The sequence below is a fragment of the Dendrobates tinctorius genome, unplaced genomic scaffold, assembly GCF_039654945.1.
Source record: "Dendrobates tinctorius isolate UK_male_01 unplaced genomic scaffold, ASM3965494v1 ptg000060l, whole genome shotgun sequence".
Lineage (NCBI taxonomy): Eukaryota > Metazoa > Chordata > Amphibia > Anura > Dendrobatidae > Dendrobates > Dendrobates tinctorius.
In genome coordinates this window covers 16,784,978-16,802,771 of record NW_027361728.1, presented here as the reverse complement: position 1 = coordinate 16,802,771, position 17,794 = coordinate 16,784,978, and the positions used below count along the sequence as shown (strand labels likewise).

Below are 17,794 nucleotides of genomic sequence, written 5' to 3'. Positions count from 1 at the left end.
CAGCATTGCATTACAGATTTACATACAGAATAAACAAATTTGATTTCAGTTGAGTCAAACAGACATTACTAGCTCATATAATCAGAGCTGTTAGGTTTTTTGTTATTTATAACGTATAGTCATTGGCAGTCTGCATTAAAGGTAACATGCCGAGAATGAGGCAAGTGAAATTTATAAATGATAACATTTACATGAAACCATACAACTGAAAAGATGTATAAAGGTTTCTAAATGCCTGTAAGTACCCAGTAAGTACACCAATAATAAACAATCCCTCACAGTGTAGAGGGATCATCGTTATTCTCATTTGCACATGGAAACATGAGAAGCAATGGAATGAAACTGAAAGGGAAAATATACAGATTAGGCTACTGTCATGATCCAGGACGGGATTTCGCTTTGACCCGTCCTGGTTAGACTAGGGGTTAATTGTGCTGCCTCTCTCTGGCAGCAGGAGGCTATTTAGTGCTCACTGGACCTGGGTCCGGTGTCAGTTATACTCCTGCCCTCGGCTGAGTTAAGTGACCTCTTGTATACGTCTGCCTTGTGCCTGATATCTTGCTTGTTTGTTCGGTTGTGATCTGGTTCTGTCCCTGTTACGAGTTCTGCCTGACCCTCTTGTACTGCGCTACCTCTCGTGTATGACTCTCTGCTTGTGACCCGACTTCTCTCTGCTCGTCCCCTTGGTACCATGTCGCCCTCTTGTGTATGACCTTTGGCTCTGTCTGACTACCCGTCTGTTCGTCCCTCCTGTACCTCGTTCGCCCGTACTGTGTGACCTCTGTTTTGCCTGACTCTGAGTTGTTGTATGGTGTCCTGTCCTATCTGAATACAGGACACTAAGCCCCGCCCCCTTGCAGTCACATGACCATAGGTCCCGTGCACATTATTCAGTTTTAGTGTCCGCAGGTCCTATGCATCTTTACTTTCCAGCACTGACTGGATCCTGACACTATTAGCCTGAAGCACGCCTGGTCACCTCTGCTGCCCTGCTCCCCAGGTATCTTTTAGGACTGCTTCTGTTCTCAGGACACGCGCACTGGCTCTATGAGCAAGTGCAGTGCGGTGTCTCTGACATTATAACTGACCCATACCATTTTTTTTTCTCTGCTCCCATTCACCTGTGTGTGTGATGGATCCTGTGCACGCTCTTTCTGAGCAGGTTATGCATCTGACGCAGATGTCTCAGAAACTCTTTGGAGAACAAAGAGTCCTGGCTCAGTCACAGCAGCTGATCGCCGACACTGTGCAGGGGGTTCTTTCATTGGGGGCTCGGGATGTTACATTAATTTCCCCTGAGTCTCCAGTGAAGTTACCAGATACCTTTTCTGGAGATAAAAATGACTTCAGAGTGTTCAAGGAGGGCTGTAAGCTTTTTTTTTCCTTAAGATCACACTCTTCTGGGGATGAAAGTCAGAGAGTGGGGGTCATTATGTCTCTGTTAAGGGGAGCCCCCCAAGCTTGGGCTTTCTCCCTTCCTACCACGGCCCCTGAGCGTTTGACTGTGGATGCATTTTTTGAGGCCCTGGGGCATATTTATGATGAGCCTGATCGGGTGCATATGGCTGAGGACAGGCTGATGAATGTTTGCCAGGGGAAACACTCAGCCGAGTGGTTTTGCTCAGAGTTCAGACGCTGGGCTGCTGAGGTCTGCTGGAACGACGCTGCTCTCCGGGAGTTGTTCCGCAGAGGCCTGTCTGAGCATCTGAAAGACGCCTTGGCTCTCCACCCCCCACCTGATGCCCTGGAGGAAGCTATGACACAGGCCGTCCGAATGGATCGCAGGTTACGGGCAAGGGGAGTGATACAAACCGAGACATCATTGTTCTCCCAAGGAAGGGGAGCCAGTTCTTCACTGAAAATCACGGCGATGGGAACCATCAACCGTAAGGAGGAAGAAAGGAGGCAACGGCACGTGAGAAAATGCTGTGTTCACAGTGGCGAGTCTGGACATGGGAAAAAGGATTGCCCCTCCCGGCCACTAACCAACAAACGACTGAGCCCGTGTGATTATCGTGGAGGTCACCCAGGCTCTCAGGTACCCTTTTCTGCATTTTCTAAAATGTCATTCCAAGTGGAACTTTGTTGTGGGGGTGTCTCCACATCCACAACTGCCTTCGTGGATTGCGGTTCATCATTGAACTTTATTGACTCTGACTTGGTGGCCAGGTGTAAGTTAGGGACAGTTAGGTTGGAGACTCCGATTCACCTTGTTGCTATTGACAAAACACCACTGGTTAAGAATGACATTGTGTTTTGTACTGAAGAGTTTCTCCTTAAAGTGAGTTCCTTACATCAGGAACGTATTTCATGTTTTGTAATGAACAACCTGCCTGCGGGACTGGTGTTGGGGTTCCCCTGGTTACAGCTGCATAATCCTGTGATTAATTGGGAATCTCGGGATATTGTTAAATGGGGTCCCTATTGCTCTGAGAAATGTCTTGTTTCTGTGTCTGTGTCGTCCGTGGGTCTAGAAGGCATTCCGGAGTGCCTGATAGATTATACTGACGTTTTCTCCGAAAAAGAGGCTGAGGTTTTACCACCACACCGCCCATTTGATTGTGCCATTGACCTGGTTCCAGGTGCTAAATTGCCCAAAGCCCGCCTGTATAACCTCTCGGGTCCGGAACGGGCTGCGATGAAGGAATATATTTCTGAGAGCCTCCGTAAGGGACATATTCGTCCTTCTGTTTCTCCTGTGGCGGCAGGGTTCTTTTTTGTAAAAAAAAAAGACGGTGGTTTGCGCCCATGCCTCGATTTTCGTGAGTTAAATAAAATAACTGTGAGGAATACTTATCCCCTTCCACTTATTCCTGATTTATACAATCAGTTGTCCGGAGCTAAGTGGTTTTCGAAATTAGACCTACGGGGAGCGTATAACCTTATCCGAGTCCGGGATGGAGATGAATGGAAGACCGCCTTTCTCACTACTGAAGGGTTGTTTGAAAATTTGGTCATGCCCTTCGGCCTGACCAACGCTCCAGCGGTCTTCCAAAATTTCATAAATCATGTGTTCTCCGATTTGATTGGACGTTTTATGGTGGTGTATTTGGATGACATTTTAATCTACTTGCCTGATAAACAGACTCACATTGGTCATGTTCGGGCAGTTCTCCAAAGGCTCAGGGAGAACTGTCTGTTTGCTAAACTTGAAAAATGTTTATTTTTTGTTCAGGAACTGTCCTTTCTGGGGTTCATCGTGTCTGCTGAAGGGTATCGCATGGATCCTAATAAGGTGCAGGCCATTCTCGAGTGGGTTCAACCGTGTGATTTGAAGGGTCTGCAACGTTTCCTAGGGTTCGCTAATTATTATCGGAAATTTATAAGGGGGTTCTCACAGGTGGTTAAACCCCTCACAGACATGACTCAAAAGGGGGCCGATATCAAGAATTGGTCAACCGCAGCGGTAGCGGCATTTCAGTTTTTGAAAAAATGTTTCATGTCGGCCCCGGTTCTTATCCAACCGGACCCCTCTGAACCATTTATTGTTGAGGTAGACGCCTCAGAGGTGGGGGTGGGGGCGGTATTGTCCCAGGGACCCGCCACTTTGACCAATTTAAGACCTTGCGCCTTTTTCTCAAAGAAGTTCTCTCCGGCAGAGAGAAACTATGATGTGGGGAATCGGGAACTTCTGGCCGTAAAATTGGCTTTTGCAGAATGGAGGCATTTTTTGGAGGGGGCTGTCCATCCTATAACGGTAATCACGGACCACAAAAACCTAGCTTACATCGAGTCTGCTAAAAGGTTGACTCCCAGACAGGCTAGATGGTCACTTTTTTTTTCTCGATTCAACTTCTCGATCACTTTCCGACCAGGATCCAAGAATATCAGAGCGGATGCGTTGTCACGCAGTCTAGATCCGGTGTCCCCCCCGGAACCTCCATCCTCCATTCTTCAGCCTGGGGTGGTGGTGGCAGAGGTTTCTAATGTGTTGGAACGAGAGATTCGAGAAGCCCAGGCTCTTGCACCTCCAGCTAAGCCGGTGGATAAACTTTATGTGCCAGCTCAGTTTCGTCTCAAGGTCCTCCAGGAGTTCCATGACTCAGTTCTGGGTGGACATCCAGGGATCTCAGCCACCCGGAAGGCCATTGCTAGAATGTTCTGGTGGTCTTCTTTAGCCTCTGATGTTGGGGAGTATGTGTCTGCGTGTGAGGTTTGTGCCCGTGCGAAAACTCCCCATAACCGGCCGGCCGGGGAATTGGTACCACTGCCAATTCCTGAGAGACCATGGACTCATCTGTCCATGGATTTCATCACCAACCTTCCCCCTTCCAAGGGTAATACCGTGGTCTGGGTCGTTGTGGACAGGTTTAGTAAGCAGGCACATTTTGTACCTTTGGCAGCTCTACCTAATGCGGAAACATTGTCCAGATTGTTTGTGGAGCATGTGGTGCGGTTGCATGGGGTACCCCTGAATGTGGTGTCTGATAGGGGAGTGCAATTTGTGTCCAGATTTTGGAGAGCTTTTTGTAGGAGGTTGGGTATTAGTCTGTCCTTTTCATCCGCCTATCATCCAGAGACTAATGGGCAGACTGAGCGGACCAATCAGTCTCTGGAGCAAATTCTGCGTTGTTTGACCTCAGCCCGACAGGATGATTGGTGTTCTGTGTTACCATTGGCTGAGTTTGCTTTTAACAACCGCACTAACCAGTCTACGGGTACATCTCCTTTTTTTTGCAATTATGGGTTTCATCCTCATTTTGGAGAATTTTCCCGCTTGAATTCTGGGTGTCCTGGGGCGGACGAGTCGATCCAGCGGTTGGGGGAGATATGGCGGGAGGTCCAGAATAACATTACGAAGGCCCAGGACAAATTTAAATTTTTTGCGGACAAAAAACGATCCATGGGTCCAGTGTTTCAGGTCGGGGATAAGGTATGGTTATCCACCAAAAATATAAGGCTCAAGGTCCCCTCTGCGAAGCTTGGACCCAAGTTTATAGGTCCCTATGTAATTACCGAAGCAGTTAACCCGGTGGCTTTTCGGTTGCAGCTCCCGCCATCTCTGCGGATCCCAAATGTTTTCCATAAGGCCCTTTTGAAACCTGTGAGGTCCAGTGGGGAGGGATCATCATCTTCCCCGACACCGGTTCTGGTAGATGGGCAGGCTGAGTACGAGGTGGAACGAATTGTCGACTCCAGGTTGGTCCGTCGCGCCCTTCAGTATTTGATACATTGGAAGGGCTACGGTCCTGAGGAACGCTCGTGGGTTCCTGCTCGATCAGTTCATGCGGATCGGTTGATCCGAGCCTTTCACGCCAAGTACCCTGAGAGACCTGGGGGTCCGGTGGCCCCCCATTGAGAGGAGGGTACTGTCATGATCCAGGACGGGATTTCGCTTTGACCCGTCCTGGTTAGACTAGGGGTTAATTGTGCTGCCTCTCTCTGGCAGCAGGAGGCTATTTAGTGCTCACTGGACCTGGGTCCGGTGTCAGTTATACTCCTGCCCTCGGCTGAGTTAAGTGACCTCTTGTATACGTGTGCCTTGTGCCTGATATCTTGCTTGTTTGTTCGGTTGTGATCTGGTTCTGTCCCTGTTACGAGTTCTGCCTGACCCTCTTGTACTGCGCTACCTCTCGTGTATGACTCTCTGCTTGTGACCCGACTTCTCTCTGCTCGTCCCCTTGGTACCACGTCGCCCTCTTGTGTATGACCTTTGGCTCTGTCTGACTACCCGTCTGTTCGTCCCTCCTGTACCTCATTCGCCCGTACTGTGTGTGACCTCTGTTTTGCCTGACTCTGAGTTGTTGTATGGTGTCCTGTCCTATCTGAATACAGGACACTAAGCCCCGCCCCCTTGCAGTCACATGACCATAGGTCCCGTGCACATTATTCAGTTTTAGTGTCCGCAGGTCCTATGCATCTTTACTTTCCAGCACTGACTGGATCCTGACACTATTAGCCTGAAGCACGCCTGGTCACCTCTGCTGCCCTGCTCCCCAGGTATCTTTTAGGACTGCTTCTGTTCTCAGGACACGCGCACTGGCTCTATGAGCAAGTGCAGTGCGGTGTCTCTGACAGCTACTTTCAGACTAGGGTTACCGGGCGCAGCGCACAGCCGCTGCTAAGCTCCACCCCCGGCCACGCCCCCTCCGGTCAGTTCCTCCTCTAATCGCATGACGCTGCATGCGATCAGCGTACCCTATATTTAGCTCTGGGTACGCTGGTCGTGCGCTGGTACACTTTTGCCAGCGCTTGCACCCTTTTAGTGCTGCGCCGAGCACACAAAAATGCAACACAGGTGCAGCGTCATGCGATCAGAGGAGGAGCTGATTGGAGGGGGTGCGGCTGGGGGTGGAGCTTAGTGGCGGCCGTGCACTGCGCCCGGTAACGCTAGTCTGAAAGTAGCCTAATCTGTATCTTTTCCCTTTCAGCTTCATTCCATTGCTTCTCATGTTTCCATGTGCAAATGAGAATAACGATGATCCCTCTACAGTAGCCTTAGATATTAGAAAAAACTTTTTGACAGTTAGGGTGATCAATGAGTGTAATAGGCTGCCACGAGAGGTGGTGAGTTTTCCTTCAATAGAAGTCTTCAAACAGAGGCTGGACAGACAGGTGTCTGAGATGATTTAGAGAATCCTGCATTGACTAGGGGGTTGGACATGGTGACCCTGAAGGTCCCTTCTACTCTAACATTCTATGATTCTATCATAATGCCAAATGAGTAAAAATGTGGTGCAAAAATTATTTTTAAAGCTTTTTACAACGTGTACAGTATATACTCGTGTATAAGCCGAGATTTTCAGCCCATTTTTTGGGGCTGAAAGTCCCCCTCTCGGCTTAAACACGAGTAATATACCTGGTGGTCGGCGGGGGAGGGAGGGCGAGGGTGTCACAGATCATACTCACCCATCCTGGCACTCTCTGCAGCCCCCTCGCTTCTCCACTGTCTCCCTTCCTGCCTTCAGGGGTCACGTGGTACCACTCATTAAACTCATGAATATGCGCATATTCATGAGTGGTAATGAGCGGTATCACGTGACCGCTGAAGGCAGGAAGGGAGACAGTGGAGAAGCGAGGCTGCAGAGACATTCCAGGATGGGTGAGTATAGCGATATTCACCTGTACTCATTCCCACGCTGCTCACTGCCGTCTGCTGCTTCCTGTGTCCATGATGTTTAGCCAGCAGGGGGCGCGGTGACGTGGTTAGTGCGTGCCGCGCCCTCTGCTGGCTGAACAGTCACTGACAGAGGACGCGCAGACAGTGGTGAGCAGCGATGGACCCCGGACAGGTGAATATCACAGGTGTCGGGTCCTGAGCAGGAGAGGTGAGTATGGCATTTTTTTTTTTTTGCAGCAGCATATGAGGGAATAATATATGGGGCAGCATATGGGGCATATTCTATGGAGCAGCATATGGGGGATAATCTATGGAGCAGCATATGGGGCATAATCTATGGAGCAGCATATGGGGGCATATTCTATGGAGAAGCATATGGGGGCATATTCTATGGAGCAGCATATGGGGGCATATTCTATGGGGCAGCATATGGGGGCATAATCTATGAAGCATTTAATGGGGGCATAATCTATGGCGCATCTTATGGGGGCATAATCTATGGAGCATCTTATGGGGCCATAACCTTTATGGAGCAGCATATGGGGCATATTATTCTATGGAGCATCTTATGGGGCCATTATTAACCTTTGTGCAGCATTATATGGGGTGTATTTTGTATGGAGCATTATATGGGCTCCTGATTCAATATGGATATTCAAAAACATTTAACCTACAGATGTCTCAATTAATTTTACTTTTATTGGCATCTATTTTTATTTTTGAAATTTACCAGTAGCTGCTGCATTTTCCACCCTAGGCTTATACATGAGTCAATAAGTTTTCCCAGTTTTTTGTGGCAAAATTAGGGGGGTTGGTTTATACACGGGTCGGCTTATACACGAGTATATATGGTAAGTTCTTTTTACGTGCACTTTACCTGAAAGAAAATGCTTTCAGCACACTGTCTCCAAAGGGCTTCAGATCTTGGCTTATTTTGGCAATACTTTTCATAAATTTGAAGGTCTTCCTTCTACAGAGAGCAGATAAATATGTATATTCTTATTAAATATATATATAAATTCTATATCTTCTACCAAAAGGCAATGAGGCTAAAACTCTGATCATATCGTGACCTGATTTAAAGCTTTAGGGTGGCCATACACATTAGATAACAAATGGCTGAACGTCGTGTGATCAATAAGTTTTCTTCCCAGTCCCCCTATACACATTACTATTTTGCTGAGTGTGCATGTTCTGAATAGCTACAGGAATATAAGCTGATGTTACCTTAAGTGGTGGCTTGTGTACCTTTAGAAAAAGGGATTTGCATGCTAAAATCCATAAGTGCAGGGGTGCTGAATCTGGTTGGATCCAGTGATCCCTAGAGCCTGCAAGTAGTGTACTCCTTATCTAGATAACTGGCCACTCTGAGACTGTAGGGTCGTTGGTATACTATAAGACAACCTGTACAATATAGAATTAAAAATCCCTCTATTTTTGAAACTGGAGAGGATTTTTAATAGGCAATTTTAACCATTTAAGAACTTGAAACAACCCCTTTAACTGAACTGCTTTCTAGTTCAAGTTACAACAGCCTGTAGGAAGTTCTTGCTACTATAGCAGTCAAAAAATGAGAAGGCAGAAACTCAACGTACCCTAATTTTGCATTCTCCTTCACATCCATACCATCCATACCTTAATGTTAATTAGGCAAGTTCAACACATCAACCCGCACTGGAAAAGGCCCCCGTCCTGACTATGCTGCTGTATAACCAGAGCAGAGCGATACGACCCTTCTACTTACATATCCAAAACTCATTTTGCTATCAAGCCTTCAACTGGAAACTAACATTGAGCTACAGGCATTTTGAACCTGAAATGCAGTGATAATACAGAATTTCATTAGCTTACCCTTTTTAAAAAGCATCTTCCAAGAGAATCCACATCTTCAATGCAATTTTCCAGCTCTCTTAAGAAGGTTCTGCAGTAAGAAAAAAAAAGCTATTTTAAAAAATGCAGTGAAATTGTTTTAAAAGCCAAGGTATGTGCTCATTATTGGGGCATATTTATTCAATTAACATTGTGTTACTCTTAGTGCAAACTTAGACTAGACAGTGTTAAAATGCAACAAATGTTTTGCACATTTTAAGGCCGTCTAGCATAAGTTTACACCATCTAATAGACTTACTTTGTGCCACCAATTTGTGACAAAATTATGGTGCATTTTTTTGCTTCATGGTGTTGAATGTTAGGCTATGCCTTTATCCTACAAACCATGTCAGTGATCATGGAACCCACGTTCCATTGTTGGCCAATGTGTAGAAATTGTCTACATCACACAAATAATATTGTGCAAGTCATGACCATTTAGTTGGATGATGCCAATTATGCCAGAATTCTGTCCCATTTAGCTTGGCAAATCTCCCCCATATGGGCTTTTAGATCATGACTCAAGAGCAGAGCAATGGCACTGTAATTTGGATCCTTTCTTCGCAGACCAAGAGTGCAATGAAAATTCCCAGTTTGCAATGTGTAATCCTTGTGTTAAAACTAAAAACCAAGATTACAAATTATGAGGACACCTAATGCTTATTTACATAAAATAGAGTACTCCTTTAGCAAAGTGACATTGGTGCCACTATTTCAGAATACCTAATTCTTATAAACTTAGACACATCCGTGTGTCCAGGTCTGACTACAGGCTGCAATGCAAAAACCATCTGTGGGTCTCCAGACCCAAACTCAGTAATCTCATATATTCTTGTGAAGCTGCTGAGTTCGGGTCTGGATGTCTGCGGCAGATATGTGCATCGCTTCATGTACTGTGATATGGTATCAGTACAGCTCAGCGCACTATTACCAGGTATAGTGGCTTGTAACAGTTTGGGTACCCAAGGTCAAAAGGATTGTTATTGTGAACAGTTAAGCAAGATGAAGATTAAATGATCTCTAAAAGTCCTAAAGTTAAAGATGACACATTTCCTTTGTATTTTAGGCAAAAAATAAATATATATATATACAAAAAAACCTGACCAGCACTTCCGAAGTGTGAATAGATGCAAGTTGCAGTAACTGCAAAACATGTATAAAAAAGGCACAGCAGCACCTTGTGACTGCCAAAACATATAATGACATTTATACATGTTCAGATGAAGGGGCTGTGAAGGCCATTGTAAAACATCCTTTTGAGGTACCGTATATACTCGTGTATAAGCCGACCCCCCTAATTTTGCCACAAAAAACTGGGAAAACTTATTGACTTGCGTATAAGCCTAGCGTGGAAAATGCAGCAGCTACTGGTAAATTTCAAAAATATAAATAGATACCAATAAAAGTAAAATTAATTGAGACATCAGTAGGTTAAATGTTTTTGAATATCCATATGAATCAGGAGCCCATATAATGCTTCATACAGTTCATGATGGCCCCATACAAAATATGCCCCATATAATGCTGCACAAAGGTTAATAATGGCTCCATAAGATGCTCCATAGAATAATATGCCCCATATGCTGCTCCATAAAGATTATGGCCCCATAAGATGCTCCATAGAATAATATTCCCCATAAGATGCTCCATAAATGTTTATGGCCCCACAAGATGCTCCATACAAAATACGCCCATATAATGCTGCACAAAGGTTAATAATGGCCCCATAAAATGTTCCATAGAATAATATGCCCCATATGCTGTTCCATAAAGGTTATGACCCCATAAGATGCTCCTTAGACTATGCCCCCATATGCTGCTCCATAGAATATGTCCCCATATGCTGCTCCATAGATTATGCCCCCATATGCTGCTCCATAGATTATGCCATGTGCTGCCCCGTAAGATGACCCATAGTTTATACCCCCATATGCTACCCCATAGTTTATGCCCCCATATGATGCCCCATAAGGTGCTCGCTCCACAGTATACCCCCTGCTCCATAAGGTACTCCACAGTATACCCCCATATGCTGCCCCTTAAGGTGCTCCACAGTATACCCCCATATGCTACCCCATAAGGTACTCCACAGTATACTCCCCATATGCTGCCTCATAAGGTGCTCCATAGAATCCCCCCATATGCTGCCCCATAAGGTGCTCCATAGTATACCCCTCATATGCTGCCCCATAAGGTGCTCCATAGAATCCCCCCATATGCTGCCCCATAAGTTGCTCCATAGAATCCCCCCATATGCTGCCCCATAAGGTGCTCCATAGTATACCCCTCATATGCTGCCCCATAAGGTGCTCCATAGAATCCCCCCATATACTGCCCCATAAGGTGCTCCATAGTATACCCCCATATGCTGCTGCCACCGCAAATAGAAAAAGCTGCTGGCTCACGACCCTGGCACTGGCGATACTTACCGATCCTCCGTCCATCGCTGCGCTCCCCTGTGTCTGCCGGGTCCCTCTTTCAGTGACGTTCAGGCAGAGGGCATGCACTGACTATGTCATCGCGCCCTCTGCTTGAACATCACAGACAGAGGACGGAAGAGAGCAGAGCAGCGCGCAGCGATGGACCAGGGATCAGTAAATATAGCATATACTTATCCCCTCCTGGCGCGGTCTCTGTGCAGCCCCTTCTCCCGGGCTCAGGCTCCTTCCTGCAGCGGTCATGTGGTACCGCTCATTAAAGTCATGAATATGCGCATATTCATGACTTTAATGAGCGGTACCACATGACCGCTGCAGGAAGGAGCCTGAGACCGGGAGAAGCGGGGGCTGCAGAGACCGTGCCAGGAGGGGGTGAGTACGATCGGACACCCCCGCTCCCCCTCCCCCACGACCCCCCAGTATATGACTCGCGTATAAGCCGAGTAGGAGACTTTCAGCCCCAAAAAATGGGGTGAAAATCTCAGCTTATACGCGAGTATATACGGTAATCTATTGTGGGTCGTGATGTGTGTTTAGGATCATTATTAGTGATGAGCGAGTATGCTCGTTGGTTAGGTTTCCCCGAGCATGCTCAGGTGGACGCTGAGTATTTAGAAGTGCTCAGAGATTTAGTTTCTATCGCTGCAGCTGCATGATTTGCAGATACTTGACAGCCTGAATACATGTGGGGATTGCCTGTTTGTTAGGGAATTCCCACATGTATTCAGGCTGTCAAGTAGTCGCAAATCATGCAGCTGCAGCAACAGCAACTAAATCTCCCAGCACTTCCAAATACTCGGAGATCACCCGAGCATGCTCGGGAAAACCCGAGCAATGAGCATACTTGCTCATCACTAATCATTATCCATTTGTAGAAGCCATCATCTTTTCAACTTCATCTTTTTTTACAGATGGTGTTATGTTTGCATGTTTGTTTAAATTTTATTGAATCCATTCTTTCCTCTACCCATGTTCCCTGTGCCACTGGCTGCAGCACAACCCCAAAGAATAGCTGTTCCACCCCCATGCTTAATGGTTGGCGAGATGTTCTTTTCCTGAAATTCTGTGCCCTTTTTTCTCCATACATACTTTTGATCATTGTGGCCAGAGTTCTATTTTAACCTCATCAGTCCACAGAACTTGTTTCCAAAATGCACCAGGCTTGTTTAGAAGTTCTTTTGCATATTTCTGATGCTGAATTTTATGGTGAGGACGCAGGAGAGGTTTTCTTCAGTTGACTCTTCTAAGAAGGCCACATTTGTGCAGATGTCTCTGAACAGTAGAACAATTCAGCACAACTCCAGAGTTTGCTAAATCTTTCTGAAGGTCTTTCGCAGTCAAGCGGGGGTTCTGATTTGCCTTTCTAGCAATCCTACAAGCAGCGCTCACTGAAATTTTGCTTGGTCTACCAGACCTTATCTTGACTTCCACTGTTCCTGATAACTGCCATTTGTTAACTAAATTTCAAACTGAGGAAAGGGCAACATGAAAACGCTTTGCTATGTTCTCATACCCTTCTCCTGCTTTGTGGGCCTTCACCTTTTTCATTTTCAGAGTGCTAGGCAGCTGCTTAGAAAAATCCATGACTGCTGTCATTTTGGCACAATGTTACAGGAGGCTGTGTTTTTATAAAGCCGTGAAATTTGCATCACCTGGCCTTTCCTAACGATGATAGTGAACAAACCATAACCATAATAGGCTAATTAAGGTCTGACACTTTAGTTAAAGTTGTCTGAGCACACAAATCTCTGAGGGTGCAAAAACTTTTGCGTTGGTTCATTTTTCTTTTTGTAATTTTTAAAATTGAAAAAATTACCTTTCTTTGCCTAAAATACAAAGGAAATGTGTCATCTTTAACTTTAGGCCTTTTACAGATCATTTCATCTTCAACTTGCTTAACTGTTCACAATAACAGTAATTCTGACCAGGGGAGCCCAAACTTTTACATGTCACTGTATGTAATTGCACCACATTACACTCCTCAACAATTCAGCAATGCTATACATCACGGACAACCACATATATTGTTATAACATTTGCCCAGCTTTTCTAATCACCCATCCACATTATTCATCTAGCAGTTCTTATGATGACAGCTCCTAAGCCAATTCAGTTATACAATATGAAACTCAGTTGCTAATGACTTACTTGGTTATAAAAATGGAATGCCCGACCACAAGTGGTGGTAATAGCAGACACTATAAGAGCTTTTATACAAGGGCTGGATGATTTCCTCAGTATGCATGACATTGTGAGTTAGAGATAATTTAAGGCCCCCTTACACGCTTCAATGTTCCAGCGATCCCACCCACGATCCGACGTGGATGGGATCGCTGGGACATAGTTAGCTGATCGCTGGTGAGCTGTCACATAGACAGACCCACCAGCGATCAGGACCAGCGAGCGGCTCTTAGATACCATGGTGCACGCTGGTTTCCAGCGTAAACAGCGGGTATCTAAGAGCCGCGCGGCTCTTAGATACCCACTGTTTACGTTGGATACCAGCTCCCAGCGTCGCTGATCGTTGGTCTCTTGCTGTCACACGCAGCGATGTGTGCTGGCCAGCGGGAGACCAACGATCAAAAAATGGCCCAGGACATTCCTGCACGATCAGCGATACCCGGCAGGGGGGCCGGTCGCTGATGCGTGCCACACACAGCGATTTCGCTGGCGAGATCGCTGTGGCGTCACAAAATCAGCGATCTCGCTAGCGATCTCGCTGTGTGTGACGGGGCCTTTAGTGACAAAAAATGCATAATTAGTGGAGAAAGGCTGAATTTGATGAACCTAGGTGTTTTTCAACCTATGTAACTATGAAAGAATTCAATATTACAATACACTCTTTTTAATTTATTTCTCTACATTTTCACAAGTGATTTAAAAAGAAACACATTCTGTATACCTTTTATGAAATTCATAGATTTCAGGAAGATTTCCAAAAAGTACATCTTTGTTGTTTTGTAATATGACAGGAATCAAAGGATTCATTTCTGGGTTATCCAGCGATGTTACATACCCCTGTAATCAACGACAGATACAGAAGAAACTTATATCATTCCATAAACAATGTATACTTAAGATGTTGTCCTATGAACAAAATACATTTTACTCAATAGATCTTATAGAACAATAACAGGTTCCACAATTGGATGTGTTAAAAAAATGTTCCTGTGCTGAGATAATCTTATAAATGTGCCCCTGCTGTGTACTGTGTAATGGATGAATCTTTTTGTGAGGTAAAATATTGTTTATAAACAGGCAGAGAAATGTTTTACCTCACAGAAAGAATCAGCTGTGTTCCCCTGCTGTCCTGGCTGTATACTGTCTTTTGCTTCCTCCTTTGCTCAGGAGCTGTGGTATGATCAGACCATGTTCCTGCACTGTCAGACACAGCCATTACACAGTACACAGCAGGGGCACATTTATAAGATTATCTCTGCACAGGAACATGATTTTTAGCACATCCAATTGTAGAAATTATTATTATTCCTATATATTGATTAAAATGTACTTTGTTGGTGGAACAAACCCTTTAATCTGTATTCAAAGATCCTCTACTAAAACTGGCTGTACATTAATGAATTTAGAACACTATTTTCTGAACAATTTATGGTTCATAGTAGGTCTTTGATGGTTGACATCTTGAATATTCATGCCACAGAGTAGCATGATAACTAACAGATAAATTTCACCTCATGGACTACTCTGAGTTACCATTGATAAAATATGGATCTGTAGTTTGGAAAGAATAACTTTTCAATTACAGCATTCTAGTACTGTAAGTGAAAAATGTATAACATGGCAGATGAACTTTTCAATAGATAGCTGCCATTTCCAATGGTTGGCAGAAAATGATCTGAATGTGTCTTTTCAGGCTAATTACACCACTAGACTTGTATACAACCAGTTAAATGGTGATGGCATATTGCTAAGAATTGTCATCATATATACCGAAAATGAGGGGCCTACAGTGCTGATTCAGCGTTAGCGACCCCTTTACAGTTTTTCTGGCACAGAGCTGTGGTCAGCTATGTAGAAGATTCATACTGTAAGCTAATTACAGCTATAGAAGACAATTAACATATCAAAGCTGTACATACACATATTATGGTGGAGCATTACCATTTAAGTTTAGTTTATTACACACAAGCCGTGAATCAGAATAGTCAAGAAGTCCACGGTCAGAAGCCAGGAGTTTATGTCAATTTCAGAAGGAAGACACAAAAGCATAGTTAGGTAATGTTCTGAGGTCAGACTATCAGGAGGATAGTGGATCAGAGGAGAAGGGGTTAAATAGTCGGCTGTTCAGAACGAGGTCCAAGGTCAGGCAATGAAAGATCAACATACAGAACTTAAGGCGCAGAGGAAGCAAACTACACTTAGCTGAATGTACGCAGGGTCGACGGGTTGTGCCTTGGGGGTGATACTCTTCTAGTCTCAGCGGATGTGGAATCCCTATATACCAACATCAAACACACTGATGGCCTTAAGGCGGTCAAATACTTTTTAAGTACTTCCAACCTCAGTCCAGGTTTGAGGGACCTCCTGCTGAGACTACTTGAGTTCACCCTCACCCACAATTTTTTTGTCTTTAAGGGGTCCTTCTACCTACAGCTCCAGGGGACCGCGATGGGTGCGGCCTATGCGCCCTCCTATGCGGGTCTATTCCTGGGGCTGTGGGAGAGGGACCTCTTCATGTCAGACGAAGGTCTCTCAATGTGCCGTGTCCCCCTGTGGACGCGGAACATTGATGACATTTTCTTCGTCTGGCATGGCACACCCGCCGACCTTGAACAACTTATTACTCTCCTGAATGGCAACGATCTGAATATCCATCTAACGTTTTCATATAGTGGGGAGTCCCTTGATTTTTTAGATGTTACTATCAAGAGGGACCGCGCTGGGGTCCTGCAGACGGACATCTTCAGGAAGGCAACCGCCACTAATTCTTTGTTACATGCTAGTTCTAGCCATCCGAAGCACATTATTCGTGCCGTTCCCGTGGGGCAGTTCCTACGTCTTCGTAGGATCTGCTCCACGGACGAAGATTTTTTTAGGCAGGCTGAAATTTTGCGCCAACGTTTTCTGGTACGTGGCTATAGCCACAGGTCCATCAAGCGGGCTCTTAATAGGGCCAAGTATGCTTCCCGCCATGATCTTTTATATCGCTCTGAATTTGTCCAGCGCCCAAATAAAAATGGGACTATTAGGTTCGTTACTACATTTAGCTCGAGGTCCAACCAGGTACGTATGGCCTTACAGAGAGCCTGGCCGATCCTTCGGGTTGACCCGATTATCAATCAATTTCTATCCCCTAGACCATCCATGTCCTTTAGGCGCTCTAAGAATCTTAGAGACCATTTGGTCTCCAGTCATTACATTGCTCGTAAACCACAGACCTTCTTGGATAAACTTAGTCCTGGGGGTGGCTGTGTCCCGTGTGGTGGTTGTGTGGCATGTCCCAATATAATACGTGATAACTCTTTTTGTGACTCTAGTGGTACCACTACATATGATATTCGTCAGAGAATAACTTGTACCACTAGATATGTCATATATTATGCCACCTGCCCTTGTGGCCTGATTTATATCGGCCTCACAACACGCCAACTTAAAGTAAGAGTGAGGGAACATGTGCTGGGCATCCTAGCGGCACGCACACATGATGACCCCGCTACCCTCAGAACCATACCACGTCATTTTTTTGATTTCCATGACTGTGACGCTGCCCTATTGAAGGTTAAAGGTATTGATGCGCTCAAAATTGATGTCCGAGGCGGGGGTTTGTCCAAAAGACTCAGCCAGCTCGAAGCCCGGTGGATCTGGCGACTCAAGACTGTTCACCCACATGGCCTTAATGAGAGCCTCTCTTTTGCTCCTTTCCTATAATCCATTTATGTGATATTGGTTTGTATGTTTTTTAGCATGTTTTTAATTTATTTTATTCTTATTATAGTGACTTCGTGTTTCTGCTGCCTCTCGGCCCCTCATGTGGATGAACATTTCAGTCCTGTTCCATGGGGATGTGATGCCTAACGGATCCTCACTACACGCCCAACCTGGTCTCTTGATTTTTGCACTGGACTGGACATTTCTCTCTTTTTTTTTTTTTTTTTTCTGCATTTGGGCCAACATAATGCTGTGTATATATGTCCTTTTCTAGCCTGATTTGGTTCATGTGTAGTTAGGTTCTTGTATGGACTCCTTTTATTTCATTTTTGTATTATTATTATTGTTATCATTTTCTCACATTTACTTGTCTCATGCACACATTATAGTACCGTAAGAGAGAGAGATACAGATATAGATACATTTATCTACCCATTGGTTGCCTGTACTTAGTATGATATCCATTCTACTTTGGCCTCCCCTATGTCTATCGTTATATTGGCTGCTATACACTTTGTTAATTATATGCTGGTGCGGA

The 17,794-nt window shown here is 45.2% G+C and overlaps 1 protein-coding gene across 4 annotated transcripts in view; it reads right to left on the bottom strand.

Annotated features, from left to right (window-relative positions):
* The window catches only part of MCF2L2 (MCF.2 cell line derived transforming sequence-like 2), a 474,009-nt gene that overhangs the window by 127,726 nt on the left and 328,489 nt on the right, over positions 1 to 17,794 (bottom strand). For all 4 annotated transcript variants that reach the window (XM_073578748.1, XM_073578751.1, XM_073578750.1 and 1 more), the window contains exons 17-19: positions 14,270 to 14,385; positions 8,912 to 8,981; positions 7,938 to 8,030 (exon numbers count right to left, since the gene is read on the bottom strand). In XM_073578748.1, coding sequence (XP_073434849.1) covers positions 7,938 to 8,030; positions 8,912 to 8,981; positions 14,270 to 14,385 — 279 coding nt within the window. The remainder of the gene's footprint in view (positions 1 to 7,937; positions 8,031 to 8,911; positions 8,982 to 14,269; positions 14,386 to 17,794) is intronic.